Raw genomic sequence first — 18,750 nt, 5'->3', positions numbered from 1 at the left:
TGAACTGTGAACGAACGCAGAGCGCAAAGTGAACGTTGAACGATACATGTATATGTACTCTATGAGAACGCAAGATGAACGATTTATTCGGAGTGCCCCGTGCGGTATTGTTACATTGTGTTTCGTTGGTAATCAGGAAATAATAACAATAATTTACATGTTTGTATTGTTATAACCCTAAATATAATATTATCTGACTAAACAATAAGTAAACACTTAACGAACGCACGGTGGGCGTTTTGTGAACGATGAGCGGGAACGGAGCGGAGCGGAGAGCGCAAGTGAATGCACAGTGAGCGCACATGAACGCACGGTGAGCCCACGGGAAAATAAAACATTTCAAAGGACTGAACCCTGGCATCTAACTGCTGCAAAGCGCCAGGATTGGGTGAAAATATCGAAGCCTTGAAACAAGTAAAATAATCATGGCGAATAATGTACACAGACTGTTACAGTAATGCATCAAAATTCGAGATTACATATATCTCTATTAAATTCAATTACCGTATCTCTGTCATATTTATATATTTATTTTCAATAATTTGTGATTACATTGGTCGAATTCAATGATTAATCCTCAGTTATACATTGTGCATCATCAGCATTACTTCATGCAGTTTCAAATTGCAGAAAAAAGAACTTTGAAGACACCGACATATTTACATGTACCGCCGTTATATTGACCTTCAGCACTGGTCCCTGTAATATTTTTTAATCTTTATTGTAAATAAGCTTTTCATGCTATTTTCATCAATAAATTTATTTTCATAAATTAATTATAATGACTACATGATAATTTTATTAGTTTTCTGTTTATTTTATTAGATTCAAGTCATACGTACTTTTATCATTTCATGACGTTACTTAACAAAAATGACGTCTGTACTACATTTTTCATCAAAACAATGCCAAATTGTAAACTCTGTTTATAAAAAAGTATGATAGATATCGAAAAAAGAAAACAAGTTATGAAAAACTAAGATTCTACCCTATATTTTACCAAAATATGGTAATTTTTAATGATAGGGCAATTTTTGATGCTTCGTGGCTCTAGCTCTTTATTTTGATATTTACTGAAATTAATGAATCAAATAAAGTTTTATTGTCAGAAGAAAACACCTATGACTGGTATAACCTTATACATCGCAAAACAGACAGCTGAATTCTACGAAGATCAAACAGTGTCACAGGGATAAATAGAACCATTTTAACAAGGCCCTGGACTTTAAATAAGACTTTACTATCTATTTCTTGCATCAGAACAAGTTAAAAGTGATGTTGGTTTCAAGTGAAATATACACAGAATTCGTGGTCTTAGCTCAAAAGCCAGACAAGTCTTGTTGATTACAAAGAGCCTTGGATGAGCGACCAGAAATAGACCAGCCTACCTCACATTGCTGTTTGTCACCATCTACCCAAAGTCCAAGCTCTTGTTAAAATGGTTCTACGGTATATATAACTAACGAACATAAAAAATAAATTAACCCCAAAAATTAGGATTTAAGGTTTCTATCTGAGCATTATGGGAATATTTCTACTGAGGATTGTGGGTTGATTCTCACTTAGGATTGTGGGTAAATTCTTACCGTTCAGAGTCACTGGTTGAGTCTGATCCTTCTTCTTTCACTACACTTCCTCCATTTCTCTCTGTGGGCAATGCTACATTCTTATGCTGCATCTCTGTGGGCAATGCTGCACTCTTCTGCTGCATCTCTGTGGGCAATGCTGCACTCTTCTGCTGCATCTCTGTGGGCAATGCTGCACTCTTCAGCTGCTGTAAAGCCATATTTCCTGAACTATCCTGATTGTAATTGTCATCCTGAGTTCTCAAATCCAAACTTTTCGGTTTCTCTGTTTTGGGGTTTGTTTGGATCACTGCTGGTTGGCGCTGGACATTCTCCAGTGGTTTTGAACTGGTTTTCTGACCCCCATTTGATATTGGGGCCACTAGTTTACTGTCTGCATTCACAGGGGCTGTCAAAGGAACACAAGACTGGCCCTGCCCCGGAGGTATAAAGTTTTTGTGAGGGATGCTGGGTGATTTCTGGGGTGAGGTTGATTGTATTTTCTGTAAGAGAGGTGGGGTGATCGGGTTGTGTTTTAAAACAGGTGATCCAGATATTGGAGAAGGGATGGCCTGAGGAGAAGAGAGAATAAAGACCGGCGGCTCCTTCCCTCCAGGGGAGGGAATCTGCTTTGAAGGGGAATTATTGTTCATATTCTGGTCATGCAGTAATGCCGATTTGTCCGAGGCTCCAGAGGGAAAATGGCCAGCCATGGTATGTTGAATTCAGAATAACAAAGAACTGCTCATTTCTGTGAAGTAGTGTTCTTACTGCACCCAATCTGAAAAATGTTTAAGTACATGTAGTTTTATCACAGTATATTCACAAAGATTGTGAACATTGTTAGCTCCATTGTTTTTTTTAATATGATATCAAATAGAGAGATGTACTTATATTTTGGTCACAAGGATAACATCAAACTGAATTTCTCCTACAAGCTTACAATGCACATCTCTCCAATTTCATCCGATTGCCAGATAATGATAAAAAAGGTGATTTGTATGTGGATGTCAAATAAATTACAAAAGGTAGCAATCTAAGTTATTAAATAAAGTATATATAATCCAGCAGTAAAAAAATTACTTTTTTTTCAGGATTTAAGTGCTAAATGGTTTGAAAATGTCCAAAAATTTCCCTTTTGAAATGCCCCTTCTAGATTGTCAGGTTTAAATACTTACAGTCAACATGTGCAATAAGTACCGGTAATAAAACTTCTACAGAAATACTGCATTGCAACAGACAGCAAAGTACATAGGTGATCACATAGTGAATTTAATCATTGAAAAAATATGCAATGTAATATAATTCTAAGTGACTTCCACAGAGTTAGGAATAAAGATGTCAGATTTTCCTATTGCATATATCTTTGTAAGAAATCTGTTTTTATTCCTCTGAATATTTTGGGTAAAACAAAGATGATGCGCCAGTGAGGAATCTAAGAATTTTGTCCTATCTTTCATTGATCTCAATTGCAATTCTTTGATAGGTATGTGTCTTTTTCATTAAAAATAAATCATATAAACGTGACAGAAACTATATAAAATAGGAGATACTTTAGAATGTTTTGTAGAGGCAAATACTATGCTCTCTCAGCTCTCTTAATATTGAAATATTTCCATATTAGTAGAGGTAAAATATTCATGAGCATTAAGTCAGATGAGAGGAAAAGAATTATAATTGACTCAGATTTAATATACCTAAGTTAAGACGGAGAATTGAATAAGAGGGTCTACTAAACTTCAAAGCAACCTATACTGGTGTGCGCCTAAAAAGAATAATCTTACTGTGACCAGGCTACGCTCAGGTCACAGTAAGAATTCGTCCCATTTACTTGCAATGTAGCAGCCGCGAAACGGATCAGCTTCGCATCAATTTTAAGTCTGTTTAAAATAATCTGCAGAGGTAAAACACATTTTTATACATTACAAACCTTTTTGAACATGCATATGTAGTTTAGTCTACGAAATATCCATTTACTGAGTCCTACCAAGGCATTTTGTTAAAATACGCGTTTGAATTTGCCTGCAATTTTGTCAGAAATGGCACTCGGAATGTCTCAGATTTTATCGTAAACATGGCGACCATAAACAGTGAATTTTCAAACGTGATGTTAAAAGTGACAGAGATTTAATTCGTAGCAAAAACAGTTAATGTGGTAATATGGGGTTATAAAAGAGCAACATTGTAGGTATTTGAGACCAGTCATATGAAATTTAGGCAAGATACAGCGCGATATAATTTTTTTATTTGCTACGAAGCGACTATATGGGACGAATTCTATCGTTAAACCGAGTCCGTAGGACATCTGTCATTGTAACGATAGAACATTCTATCTAGTGTGCGACCATGCAGTTCTCACCTGCAAGACGATGAAGTTCCATTTCACACTAGTGCATTGTTACGTCAATTTATCAACATATAAAATTTTATAGGAAAAATGACTTAACAATGCACTGGCGAGAAATGGTACTCGGCAAGAAGAACTGCTCGCACGTCAGTACATATGGAAGAACTAGAAATTAACCCTTTGTCTTAAAAATACACTGATACACTATCTCAGTATCTACAATCACGTGCAGGGTTCATTTAATGTTGCATTTCCAACAACTTCAACACCTAAACACTTTTCTTTAAAGCAAGTATGGCAACGGAATAAAAGAATTATACGAACGCTTTTAACATTTCACAAGACTAAAGAGAGTTTGTCCCTCAAACGTCATAATATAATGCAAGTTTTAAACGACACTGGGATACCTATAACTCAGTGTGAGCAAGTGTTCTGACGAACGCTCACTGCAATACATTTTATCTGTGGCTAAAAACTTACAATGTAACAGTATCAGCAAATACAAACCCTCTTTATAGGGACGAACATTTTTATAATCTCCCAAGCTTTTTTTTCGACAGTCGCGTTCGATTTAAAAGAATATCTACATTGCTTTAATCCATGGTTTTAATTTCATTTGTTTTTCACTAAATCTTTTTTAAAAACACCAAATTTAAATTTGTATATTACTTTTGGGGGAATTGATACGAAGTTTCTTTATAATATAGAGCAAGAACTACACTTCTGATACTAACTCTATCTACAGTGTAAACTGAACGCAATGCTAGATTGTCGATCCCGACTAAAAATGTGCTAAGAAAGATAACTCTAAATTGTGAACAGGTAATGCATTGGTGTTGCTTTGAAAATAAAATATTTATACAAAAGACTTGGGTCTAATAAAAGCCCGCCAAAATAACCCTAATACCTCGATATCAGGCATTATACCAAGTCGGATAATATACATGTACATAGCTCTCATGTAAATTTGAATTAACTGGGTGGATTGGATTGAAACCCAAATAATTTACCACAAGTAAATTAATTTTGTATTTACATCCACCCAATAAATTCAGAAATTTTATCATGTCATAGCGTCTGCGCAATGGTGCCCCATCCCTGTTTGATTTATATGTTTATTTTTAGGGTTTTTTTTTTTTTTTTGGGGGGGGGGGGGTGTAAAATATTACAGCTCTTTCAATTATTAAGATTATGGCTTTTTATGCATTAATATTTTGTACATACACAATGTAGTTTCATTGTCGAAGTCTATAAAGTGACATATAAGCTACAATTTATAATCACGTTTTACCTACTTTTTACGACCAATTCATTTATTTGTTAATAAAAGAAAGATGCAAATATACAGGTAACAATCGGAATATCCATGATTGGCGTAAGCTGCTTTAACGCGGGTTCTGTATTTTTTCTGCAATTTCTCTATATACATGTATTTTTTCTGCAATGTCTCTATATACATGTAAATGTATATAGAGACATTGCAGAAAAAATACAGAACCCGCGTATAGTGTTTTTTTTCTGCAATGTCTCTATATACATTTACATGTGTATAGAGACATTGCAGAAAAAATACAGAACCCGCGTACCTTCATATTCTGCAAGGATCATCAATTAAAGCAATATTGATTGCAAAAATGAATAAGAAAAAGTGCAAAGTACTGAAAACAGTTAAAATATACATACACAACGAATCATTATGTTTACATAAACAATGGGTGCATGGAATAATTAATACATGTGTACCTTTTTTTAAATGGTAATCAAATTACTTTGAAGGGTTTAGAGTTGTCAAATTTTATAATATTTAACAAAAAATATGCTCTACAATTTTTTTAAAGATATAAAGATTACAAAAGCCGGAGCAGACTTACAGATTCGTAGTGAACGCTCAAACCCATTGCTCTTCGCTGTTAGGTAGCAATTAACTTTGAGAAAGAAAAAAAATGAAATTAGACTTGATTTTATTTTGTTTATTTTGATGGGAAGTTCGTCACAATATGGTGGTGTTTCAAATGAGAGTCAAGCTATGTCTGGATACACATTGATATATAAATGTCACAGAAACATTGCAGGAATAAAGCATTATTCTTTGAGTATTCTGAGGTAATAATTTTGGTCAGAGACGTGGTCAACTCCAATTCTACTGAACCCCAAAAGACTATGATAGATTTGATCACGCCCCGACCAAAATTATCACCTCAAAATATTCATCTAATGATTTCTTACAAATTATTTATATAATTTTCAGAAATTGTATGATTAAACTGGGGAACATTTTGAGATTTTCATTTCTTTTATTTATGAATACCAATTTGCGCCCCAACAATACGTCATTGGAATTTATTGGACAATACACTACAAAATCGATCAGTATAGTCAGTGTTACCACAGACAAAACCTATAACGGCGTGGATAGGTACATGAAGTCAATAGTTCAGTAATCTTGTGAAATCAACATGGTTTGCATTTTCTTAAATGCAACCAAAAAAAACCAAACAATCTATAATTAAAATCAGACTTGTAATTCCGCTCCTCTACGTTATATATAGCGTATCTTAGAGGAGCGGAATTACAAGTCTAATTTTACATAGGTTCAATTATACCAGTAAAAAATATTGCATGCTGATTTGTCTTACTCTATTTTCTAATTCATGTTTAGCATAAATAAACAGTTACGACAGTCATCATAGGTCTAAAACTGGAATTTTTACTTCAACATTCAAAATGTAAACGAAAGCTTTGTTTACATAGCAAAGAATTGTAAGCTCTGTCAACTCGCTTATAACTCAACGAACGACACTCACTTTTGATTGCCTATTAAAAATGCCTTACTGAAGCATTGTAAACATTAAAATCGGAAAAAATAATTGTTGACCAAAATCGTGATCACGCCTAGTTATAAATGGTAGAAAATATCATTAATGCGATATCAGTTTTACAAATGTCGAGGCCGCGACAAATCAAAGATAACAACTGTCTTACGAGCCGGGCGAATATTGTAAAATACCTTAGTACATCTACATGCATCTTAACGTTTTACACGATGTATCATTTATCTGTTTTTGTAAAAGTTTATCAAATTGTCAAATTTCACTAATTCAAAAAGGGATGTGTTAAATGTATCTTTGAAATAAACAGTTTATTAATGATTGACAGACGGGTGACTAAATCAGCCAACAAAAATAGAGCGAACGTCCATATTTAGTTTTGATAAACACGTACAATATGTACAGTTCAAATTCGAACACTGTTGGTAGGGTGCCGCTATCAACCGTTCGGGGTGAATATATCAACGATCTTTTATATAAAACATTGCAAGTATTTAAATTATTTACTATTTCTATTGAGTTGTCATGACAAAGTTAAATAAAAATAAGGTTATTAACATTCCCTTAAAATTAATCTCTCTCTCTCTCTCTCTCTCTCTCTCTCTCTCTCTCTCTCTCTCTCTCTCTCTCTCTCCTTGACCCATATTAGTTTAACCCTCTCCTTCAAACTAAGATCACAGATCGACATCCATTTTCCACATTTGTCTTCCATGGCCCTTTTCCATCGGAGCAGATTATGCTTCGAGTGAAGTGTCCCAACACAGGAACAAAGTCGTAATGACAGATAGCGATGTTTATTCAAAAAGTCCTATATTTGTCTAAAAATTATCTATCCATGTAATCCCGATATACGACCGATAGCGATATGAACTGACCCGAGACTACAAGCTATAACGCAGGGAGAGAAAGATGAAGTTTGACGATATTTTGTATCACCTGGGGGAGTTTGGCAGGTACCAGAAGAGGCTGTACATCCTCCTATGTCTGCCAGCTATCAGCGTGGGAGGCTTCATGATGGGCCTAGTCCTCACCATGGAAACCCCGAAACACCGGTACTTTCTTTTCTCTCTATCCCATTCTCTCTCTTTTGAGCTCTCGTTCTCTTATTTCTCTTTCTCTCTCCTTTCATTCCTTCTTTATGATATGACGTTCTCATTTTTCTTTCTTTCTTTCTTTCTTAACTTTAATTTTATTGCTTTTCACGCAACAATCTGCGAATTTTTTTCTACGATTTCTTTATTCTAATTAGTTGTATGGAAGCTATTTGCTTCTTAAATTCAAACTGGTCATTCCCTGTTTTTCAATCAATCGCTTATCTCATAAACGATATCTATAGTGCCAAAACATATTGTCTGATTTCAAAAGTAATGATTAAGTATATGTATAATTTATTCAATCATTTTGTTAATTAAATAACTAATTGCGAGTATTTAAACCTTCCACAAAATATTTTTATTCATACACAGTGCACTTAGGGGTAAAGGTTCGAAAACATACCATGGTATCTGGGAGAAAGCTTTCACATTTATCTTACTTTTGACCCTTCTCCAGTCCTTTCATAAAATTGAGGTCAAATTTTGAAATGGTCAAATAAAATGTAAATTTCTTTCGCTTCCCATTCTTTTACAATTACTAGTACATAGGACTATTTATTTTTTCGCCAAAAGGATTTACGTATGTAATTTGCATTTTCACAAGTCAAATGAAAAATTCAATATCTTTTTAAAGCATTACATATGTCCGTTATTGATATGCAAGTAATATCTTGGATCCTATGAAGTGCCATTGAATACCGGTATTTCTGGTTTTTGAATGAAACGTAAATTCAAAATCTCAGAGTTAAAAAACGATGTAGACCGATATGCATGACACACTAAATTCACAAAAAAGAAAGTTAAACATAGTTTAACAATTGATAAACTAGGTTTTTCGACTGTGAACTATATTCAGTTTTCGAACTGCAAACTATAGTGAACGATTCGTTAATTATAGTTTTCATCTGTAAACCCATATTTGACGGTTGTAATCTATGAAACTACGAATGTTTATGCAAGTTTGACTGTCTGATTAGAAAAAAAAGCAATCTAATTAAAATTAGACCTTTCATCTTGCTCTCTGTTATATATTTCACGAGCGGTATCCATATATAACAGAGAGCGAGATGAAAGGTCTAATTTTAATTAGATTGGAAAAAAAGGTAACAATGGATTTTGCTGATAAATATTAATTCACATCGGAAAACTATTATTAATTTACATTCGTTAACTATTATATAGCTAAGAGTTGTTAATAATACTAGTCGTCCCGCAATCGTTAAACTAAATTTATCAGAGAAGCTATGTTTTGCAAATAGTTGTTTGTTGTCTTTTGAAACATAGATGATCGCGTTGACTTGTATGTTTTAATTTACAGATGTGAAATACAGATTATCGTCGTTAACGATAGTTGTCTGTCCGTATACTACAGTTTACAAGCGATAAACCTAGTTCATAGTCTGTGAAACTTCTAGAGCATGTTTGGCTCATTATTTTGAATTTGGCCTGTCATAGATCATCTTCGCTAGCCAAGGGTTTTCGGTCCACTTTGCTCCTCATAAACCCAAGGATTTATGGGGATCAAAGTGGACCAAAAACCCTTGGCTAGCGAAGATGGTCATATATATGTTCTATGCATATACACTGTAATTTCATTTACTATCTCAAATTGAAGTGATCGACATTAATTCCAACAATTCATAAAAAAAGAAACATACATCATATTCTTATATTAACTATTAATTTTGTAAGTTGTTAGCATTTACATTTAATCCTTTGGTATACGTGTTCTGACAAACAATGGAATATTATATAAACTGTCGAGTTGTGCTATGTCTGTGTGTGATATTCTGTCCACGAAACATGATTTCCTTTATTTCTGTAGATGTAAAATTCCCTTTTATCCCAACGACACATATGAAATTCAAAGCACCTACCACAAACACCTCGTGAATCTCACTATACCGAAATCAGATGACGAAACACTGAAGTACAGTCAGTGTCATATCTACGTCAGCAGCGGCGCGGGAAATTTAAATCCGGCGAACTTCACGAGAGAGAAATGTACGGAGTGGGTGTACGAGACATCGGAATTCAAATCAACGTTCACATCTGAGGTAAACATTACGTCTGTACTAGTTTGTGTGTGTATGAGAGAGAGAGAGAGAGAGAGAGAGAGAGAGAGAGAGAGAGAGAGAGAGAGAGAGAGAGAGCGAGAGAGAGAGAGAGAGAGAGAGAGAGAGAGAGAGAGAGAGAGAGATGGGGTAGGTGGGTATAATCCCCCTTTTCACTCATAACATACAAAATTTATACAATTTAAGGGTCCTCCACCAATTAAACAAAGTTCTGCAGACAAGCCCATTCTTCTAAATTAATTAAAGATATGGATTTTTAGCATGTGTTCGACTTGAAAATGACCAACAAATTTCAATTTTGGGGTAAAAAATCATTTTTTAAAATTTTACTGCTCTTCATAAAAATAAATGTCCCTACTGTATTCGTACTGGGGACCTGCGGGTTGGTAGTCCGATGCCAAACTCATTGCACCACAGAGATATAATCTATTTCACAATGCGTTGAAATCGCTATATTGTGACGTACTGTCTTATAAAGTAGAAGTCACGGATTTTCGAGGATCCTTAATATATCAACGGCTTTTTACACTATATGTTAGATATAAAAGTTTGACAATTTATTCACTCCGGAACGAAAGAGCATTGAATCCGTTTGTCATGTTTATGTGTTGGGTGTAAATAATAATTTTACATTATGACAATTTTGACAGAATCTGATTATTTTTTTTATTTACAGCACAACCTGGTGTGTGACGATGCCTTGCTAACCTCTCATGCTAAGATGATCTTCTACTTTGGAGTTTTGGTCGGTGATTTGGTTTTCGGAGTCCTCGCTGATACGCAAGTTTTACTACAGCATCCTTAAATCAAACGTTTCTCTACTTTCTGTTTAGTTTAACATATGAAAAAAAAATACAATTTGCGTGTTCGGAATTGATTTCACCGACAGGCAAATAAAAAATATACTAATTGTCAAATTAAATTTTCTAACAAAGCTGCACTGAGGAGGGTGCTCAGAAATGGGGTTAACTTAATAGCATAACGGTATAATTCCGTGTAACTGTTTATCTCAGGATTGGACGTAAGAAGGCCCTGTACGTTACGTTCGTGATTCTGCTGGCCTCGGCGTTCGGAGTATGTTGGGCCCCTGAGTTCATCAGCTTTGTCATCCTACAGTTCATCATTGGGGCAGCCAACCACGGCGCTTTTATGATCTGTTGTGTCCTGGGTCAGTGTTTCTCTGTTACGGTAGTTGATCACCGATCTTAATGCAAAATACCTCAAAGGATGAAGCTCTGCCATTCAGTCAACTGAATGATAACTGAATGGTCTGGAAAGGTGACTGAATAGCACAAATATGCCATTCAGTCACTTTTCAGTTACCTTTCAGTCACCTTTCAATTGACAGAATGGCAGAGATTCATCCTGTGGGCCTGTTGGTATTGCCATTTGTCACATCTACATGCATGGTATACTCATCCATTTTCGTTTTTGGAAGAATGGTTTTATAAATGCAGAATTGACAAGTTGTTCTTCTGCGTCTTGTTAATCAACTTGGATATCATGATAATGCCACGTATAAGAAGCATATTTTTTCTCTAGGACTGGAGATGGTCGGCCCCTCCAAGCGAGTGTGGGCGGGAATAGTGATCCACGCCTTCTTTGCCCTCGGTCTGGTCTACCTGGCGGGGGCGGGGTACTTGTTGAGAGACTGGCAGTACATCAGCCTCGCTGTGGCCGGACCGTGTGTGTTCTATCTGTCCTATTGGTGGTAATTAAGCACACCAATGTCAGATTATGCATAACTAAATTTGTGTTACCAATAATAGTCACTTTTTACATTAGCTATTTACATACCGATGATATTTTGTAATTTTCATTACTATTTCACTTATACCTTATCGGGCGTTGCTATACTCTACTATAATTTGCTGTGCACAGTACTACATTACATTACACTAAACTATATAAATATTATGTCATGATACGCTAACAAAACAACTTTTACTAAACTATGAAATACATCATGACATGCTACATTATGCTACATTACATGTTACTACACAATATTTCAATAAACAACGACACACTACAACACCATCGACTGCATAACACTTCACAACATTCCGTTACACTACACTAAACTACACTACGTTACACTACACTTCACAACATTCCGTTACACAACATTACACTACATTCCGTTACACTACACTACACAACATTCCTTTACACAACACTACACAACATTCCGTTACACAACACTACACAACATTCCGTTACACTACACTACACAACGTTCCGTTACACAACACTACACAACATTCCGTTACACTACATTACACAACATTCCGTTACACTACACTACACAACGTTCCGTTACACAACACTACACTACACTACACAACATCCGTTACACTACACTACACAACATTCTGTTACAATACACTATAAAACATTCCGTTACACTACACTACACTACACTACACAACATTCCGTTACACTACACTACACTACATTCCGTAACACTACACTACACAACATTCCGTTACACTACACTACACAACATTCCGTTACACTACACTACACAACATTCCGTTACGCTACACTACACAACATTCCGTTACACAACACTACACAACATTCCGTTACACTACACTACACAACATTCCGTTACACAACACTACACAACATTCCGTTACACTACACTACACAACATTCCTGTACACTACACTACACAACATTCCGTTACACTACACTACACAACATTCTGGTACAATACACTATACAACATTCTGTTACACTACACTACACAACATTTCGTTACACTACACTACACAACATTCTGGTACAATACACTATACAACATTCTGTTACACTACACTACACAACATTTCGTTACACTACACTACACAACATTCTGGTACAATACACTATACAACATTCTGTTACACTACACTACACAACATTCCGGTACAATACACTATACAACATTCTGTTACACTACACTACACAACATTCCGGTACAATACACTATACAACATTCTGTTACACTACACTACACAACATTCCGGTACAATACACTATACAACATTCTGTTACACTACACTACACAACATTCCGGTACAATACACTATACAACATTCTGTTACACTACACTACACAACATTCCGGTACAATACACTATACAACATTCTGTTATACTACACTTCACATTATTCCGTTACACTACACTTCGCTACACTACATGTATCACTATGCTTTACTACACTACAGAACACAATACTAACTATCAAAAACTACACTGCACTGCACTGTATTGCACTACAACATATTCCGCAGCATCACACAACACTAATCTGATTTACAGGTCAATCTTTCACTTCGTTACTTCTTTATGCTGACAGGATTGTTCCGGAATCTCCGCGCTGGCTTATCAGTCAGGGGAGAGAATCCGAGGCGGAAGACATCATACGAAAGGTCGCCAAGGTCAACAAGGTCAAAATCGACGAGAAACTCCTAAAGGTCAGCGACGATGACGACAAATCGTCGGAGGGGCGGATCTGGCATCTGTTCAGTAACCGAGTCATGCTGGTGCGCACTCTCATCTTGTTCTTTAACTGGTAAGGTTCAGGGTATCATATAATTATCATGTAATCTTTGGACAGATCGGGTAAAGAAAATCAATGGCTAGCATGTACTGCCGGACAGCCTTTATTAGGATTAAAGAAACAGACATGCATTGATGTATTACAACAGTCGAAGATGTTTCTGATTAACCAAGTTTAAAAAAAAATCAAATTTGTTAATATGTATTATACTATCAACATTTACTGTGGGGGGTTTAAATAAATATAACAATTGTTATTCCATTTCTCTGACTTTTTGTTTTACTTCTACAAGGGCCATTGTATCAATGATGTATTACGGAGTGACAATGCATGCTGGGAACATGGGCGGGGACTTCTACCTGAACTTCTTCCTGCTGGCAGTGGTGGAATTCCCCGCCTACAGTCTCGCCATTTTCCTGTTAGACAGAATCGGCAGGAAGAAGCTTCACTGTTCGTTCATGGTGCTTGGCGGGCTGGCTTGTCTGTCTACAATATTTCCCGTTCTCTTCGGAGATAAATGTAAGTCCTTGACATTGTCAAACAATCTCATGCAATCAAACATGGAAGTTATGCTTTTGCTGTCCCATTTGTAAATCTTACTCATTTTAAGACGTTCATCTAAAAAAAGCAATTGATGCTAACGCTAACGCGGGTTATGTTTTTTTTTTGCAAAGTCGCTACCTTCATATCTCGAATGAATCACAAAAGAAAGCATTTTATTGTTTAAATAAATACTTCAATATTGAGAGCTGCAGTGGTAGTATTCATTTTAGTGATTGCACTCCAAATTGTTAAGAATATAATGATATAGCTTTCCAGTAGTATTACATGAAAGACTGATAAAAAACGAATCTAAAATTCAAACTTCTAAAGACTGCCTCTTTAAATCTCTGCTTAATTTATTTAGTATTACATAACGTGTAATACCAAAAAGCTTTGCAATTCAACTTATCTAAGGACTAACAATACTTTTTCAATGATATTCGACTTATCTAAGGACTAACAATATTTTTTCAATGATATTCGACTTATCTAAGGACTAACAATATTTTTTCAATGACATTTGACTTAACTGAGGACTAACAATACACTTTCTCAATGATATCCTTCTAGCCATTCAGCCCTTAACTCTAGCCCTGGCCATCGTGGGTAAGATTGGATCCGCCGGTGCGTTCGGTGTGGTGTACGTCTTCTCCGCCGAGCTGTTCCCTACGGTGGTGCGGAATGCTGGGATGGGGGCCAGTTCCTGTATCGCCAGGGTGGGAGGCATGCTGGCGCCTTACGTGGCTTCCTCGGTAAGATCGTCGGTGTTTTATCAATCGCAGATTCTCGGGCATCTCCGAAATAGTTCGGAATATTTCTGCTTTCTGTCGGGAATGCCCGAGAAGCTCCGATTGGGTGTTTTATATCGCAGACCAATAAATATCATTTTCTCACCAAAAGTCTTGCCACACAACCTTTGCTTACACCTCTGTCAACGCCTGATGTACAGGATTCTTGTACGAATTGAAATTCTGGGCAAACTGCAACGTAAATCGATGTAGTTACTTATTTACGTACATGTTTAAGAATTTGAACACCAGTCATATTTCATCTAAAAATGGTCTAAACCTATTACATATGTACTGTTTACTTCTTCTGTATCTAATGACAGGTTTTGTTATAAAAATACCTTGGTGACACTGGGAATATCAATTATAAATAGTATAAGACATCTCTGAGCCTATTTAATTAAAACCTTTTAAAAGAGCTATGTATTTAAAAAATACAAAGACTATTCAAAGAAGATTTTAAAATATAAAGCGAAAACATAAGGAATTTTCTGAAAACATAAGGAATTTTCTTTACTTAAGCGTTGATCGGTTTCAATCAAACAGCAATCCTCCACTACCCCTATTCTAAGTGGACGTTTGATTAAAACCAGACTGAAAATATCTTATACGAGATTTGTTATTCATAATTGTTTTTTTTACCATCTAGGGAGTGCATTGTATGCATTTCGTATACCTTTAAAAAACTTGAGCAACTGGATATAGTTCTTTAATCAGGGAAAAGTTAAGAAGGTTAGATACCTGTGAATCAAAACAAAATTTAGGTTAACACTGAATTCTTACTTTTTATATTGTAGGGCGATTTAGTGGGAGGTAAATTTGGCCAGGCTCTCCCATTGGTTATATTTGGCGCTGCTTCAGTGACTGCAGGACTACTCTGTTTGTTGTTACCGGAAACACTGAATAAGAAACTTCCGGAATCAATTGAAGATGGAATTAAGTTTGGCAGGTGGGTTAAAAACAATTGAATATAGTAGCCATGTTTACTCTATATTTCATTCAGTAATGCACATCAAGATCATGATATTCGTAGTGAATGTTAATTGCGTATTTACACATTGCAAATGCTGTGTTTGAACTATTATATTTTGGCAGGCATTAAAAGTTAATTCTTTATCTTACATTGCTAATAATAATTTTACAGGGCGACAGAAAAAGAAAAAGAGGAAATCAGTATCTCCAAATCAACTAAACTTTGATATTGTATTGATTTTTACCTTATTTGTAAAAATCTTTGATATCGGCATGTCATTTTAACTGACGAGTTTAGTTTTTCTTATTGAATGAAATATATATTATCTAGAAAAAATAACAAAATCTATTCAAACAGTGCGTATGTTTTCAGTACTTTCTATGTTCTGTCACGTGCGGACGATTTTGTAAAAAAAAAATCCCATGCAACTATTGTCAGTTTAAATTGCTAGAAGTATTCATATTCTAGAAATGCTGTAGAGTACAAATCGTATTTATTGGTGAATAAAAGTACATGTATTAATTGGTCAAGAATAAAGACTTTAGCAAAGAGTAAACTTAAAGAGCTTAAACGGTATACATGTACTTGATGAAAGGTTCGATCTCTATCCCATGAAAACAGTTAAATCAAGGAAAACATCATAAACATGTTTGATTGCATTTGTTAAGTAGTTCTAAGAACTTTATTATTCATTATTCACATTACTAAGTAGAATGCATATATATTTTTACACTAGCAAATGGCTTTAAAATTTTAAACGACACATTTAATTAAGTAGAAATGCATCGTTCAGTCTATTTGATGCAGGTTACGATGGTATGTCTTTGCACAGTCTTATGAGTAGGATGCACGTTAGGCTACACATACGATGGTAAGTCCGTGTCCAGAGTATAGAATACACTTTACAAGAGCAAGGCTGTGCAAAGACAAGTGTGTAGGATGTATGTTACGATGTGATATCCGTGCAGACAAGCGTAGGATGCATGTTACGATAGAATATCCGCACACAAATCAGTGTGTAGCATGCACTTTATGCTTGGTAATTACGTCTAGGTACAGACCAGTGTGTTGGATGCACGTTACGATGGTAGGTCTACATGTATGTACAGACCAGTGTGTTGAATGCACGTTACGATGGTAGGTCTATGTACAGACCAGTGTGTAGGATGCAAGTTACGATGGTATGTCTATGTACATACCAGTGTGTTGGATGCACGTTACGATGGTAGGTCTATGTACAGACCAGTGTGTTGGATGCACGATGGTAGGTCTATGTACAGACCAGTGTGTTGAATGCACGATACGATGGTAGGTCTATGTACAGACCAGTGTGTTGGATGCACATTACGATGGTAGGTCTATGTACATACCAGTGTGTTGGATGCACGTTACGATGGTAGGTCTATGTACAGACCAGTGTGTAATGGATGCACGTTACGATGGTAGGTCTATGTACAGACCAGTGTGTTGGATGCACGATGGTAGGTCTATGTACAGACCAGTGTATTAAATGCACGTTACGATGGTAGGTCTATGCACAGACCAGTGTGTTGGATGCACATTACGGTGGTATGTCTATGTACATACCAGTGTGTAGGATGCACCTTACGATGGTAGGTCTATGTACAGACCAGTGTGTAGGATGCAAGTTACGATGGTATGTCTATGTTCAGACCAGTGTGTTGGATCCACGTTGTGGTGGTAGGTCTGTGTACAGACCAGTGTGATGGATGCACATAACGGTGATTTGTCTATGTACAGACCAGTGTGTTGAATGCACGTTACGATGGTAGGTCTATGTACAAACCAGTGTAATGGATGCACGTTACGGTGGTAGGTCTATGTACAGACCAGTGTGTAGGATGCACGTTACGATGGTATGTCTATGTACAGACCAGTGTGTTGGATGCACGTTACGATGGTAGGTCTATGTACATACCAGTGTGTAGGATGCACGTTACGATGGTAGGTCTATGTACAGACCAGTGTGTAGGATGCAAGTTACGATGGTATGTCTATGTTCAGACCAGTGTGTTGGATGCACGTTGTGGTGGTAGGTCTATGTACAGACCAGTGTGATGGATGCACATAACGGTGATTTGTCTATGTACAGACCAGTGTGTTGAATGCACGTTACGATGGTAGGTCTATGTACAAACCAGTGTAATGGATGCACGTTGCGGTGGTAGGTCTATGTACAGACCAGTGTGTAGGATGCACGTTACGATGGTAGGTCTATGTACAGACCAGTGTGTAGGATACACGTTACGATGGTATGTCTATGTATAGACCAGTGTGTAGGGTGCACGTTACGATGGTATGTCTATGCACAGACCAATGTGTTGAATAATAGTAGGTTTTTTTTTTAATAAAAGCAACCTCATATAGCGAGATTTAAGTTTGCCAAGTATTCAGTAAGTATTAAATATCATGATGCTTAAAATTATTATGATATCATCCTGTTACAATACTTAATATTTAACACAAGAATGTCCGGAAAAAAAATGAATTTTATTTATTACAGGATCTATTTTACTTCATTGTCCATATATTTTGTATATAACTTCAAAACACTGATTGTATAATGGCTGTTGTTACTCAGGCCATAGACCACTTGTTATATAAATGTATTTATAGTTGTTATATGTAATTTATTTCAATATTTGTATCATTTATTTTCATCGTAAAATTTTCAATTATAGGAATGAGACCAAGCACATGTATTGCATTTCAAAAAAATCCCCCGTAAAACAGGGTGGTATATATATCACACCAACTGGTTCACGCCATTGTTTAACTAATATCATCAATGAACTTCATGGCCTATTTACATAAGGTTGCACTGAAATCTTGAGTCATTAAATTTAGTTAAATGAAAAAAAACAACTGCAATTGTAAATTATTAAATGTTGACTAAGCTAAATGTACATCACTTGTGCCTGATTATACATATTACTATCACATATTTATACCACACCGGGCCCTA

The 18,750-nt window shown here is 35.9% G+C and overlaps 2 protein-coding genes across 7 annotated transcripts in view; one reads left to right on the top strand and one right to left on the bottom strand.

Moving 5' to 3' along the window:
- The window catches only part of LOC128183047 (guanine nucleotide exchange factor for Rab-3A-like), a 43,429-nt gene extending 38,881 nt beyond the window's left edge, over positions 1 to 4,548 (bottom strand). For 5 of the 6 annotated variants that reach the window (XM_052851868.1, XM_052851871.1, XM_052851873.1 and 2 more), the window contains exons 1-2: positions 4,393 to 4,477; positions 1,587 to 2,346 (exon numbers count right to left, since the gene is read on the bottom strand). In XM_052851868.1, the coding sequence (XP_052707828.1) occupies positions 1,587 to 2,278 (692 nt within the window). In that variant the 5' untranslated portion in view covers positions 2,279 to 2,346; positions 4,393 to 4,477. Of the gene's footprint in view, positions 1 to 1,586; positions 2,347 to 4,392 lie in introns of all 6 variants that reach the window. The other variant, XM_052851869.1, reaches the window with a different exon arrangement.
- Positions 4,549 to 7,569: 3,021 nt separating this feature from the next.
- LOC128183050 (organic cation transporter protein-like) lies at positions 7,570 to 16,329 on the top strand. Its single transcript, XM_052851875.1, has 10 exons — positions 7,570 to 7,792; positions 9,660 to 9,891; positions 10,586 to 10,689; positions 10,923 to 11,077; positions 11,452 to 11,620; positions 13,257 to 13,472; positions 13,753 to 13,979; positions 14,574 to 14,755; positions 15,589 to 15,740; positions 15,936 to 16,329. The coding sequence occupies exons 1-10, from the start codon at positions 7,650 to 7,652 to the stop codon at positions 15,988 to 15,990; spliced, it is 1,635 nt and encodes a 544-aa protein (XP_052707835.1). The 5' UTR covers positions 7,570 to 7,649; the 3' UTR covers positions 15,991 to 16,329.
- Positions 16,330 to 18,750: the final 2,421 nt, after the last annotated feature.

This window comes from Crassostrea angulata, chromosome 5 (genome assembly GCF_025612915.1).
Source record: "Crassostrea angulata isolate pt1a10 chromosome 5, ASM2561291v2, whole genome shotgun sequence".
Taxonomy (NCBI): Eukaryota; Metazoa; Mollusca; class Bivalvia; order Ostreida; family Ostreidae; genus Magallana; species Magallana angulata.
This window is presented reverse-complemented; position numbering and strand designations above follow the sequence as displayed.

What these genes read in the sequence shown, in the direction of transcription:
- LOC128183050 (XM_052851875.1), top strand. Translation starts at nt 7,650, where the DNA reads ATGAAGTTTGACGATATTTTGTATCACCTGGGGGAGTTTGGCAGGTAC. An exon ending in TTCTATCTGTCCTATTGGTG is followed by an intron (nt 11,621 to 13,256) that starts GTAATTAAGCAC and finishes TTATGCTGACAG; the next exon opens with GATTGTTCCGGAATCTCCGC. An exon ending in CGTTCTCTTCGGAGATAAAT is followed by an intron (nt 13,980 to 14,573) that starts GTAAGTCCTTGA and finishes ATATCCTTCTAG; the next exon opens with CCATTCAGCCCTTAACTCTA.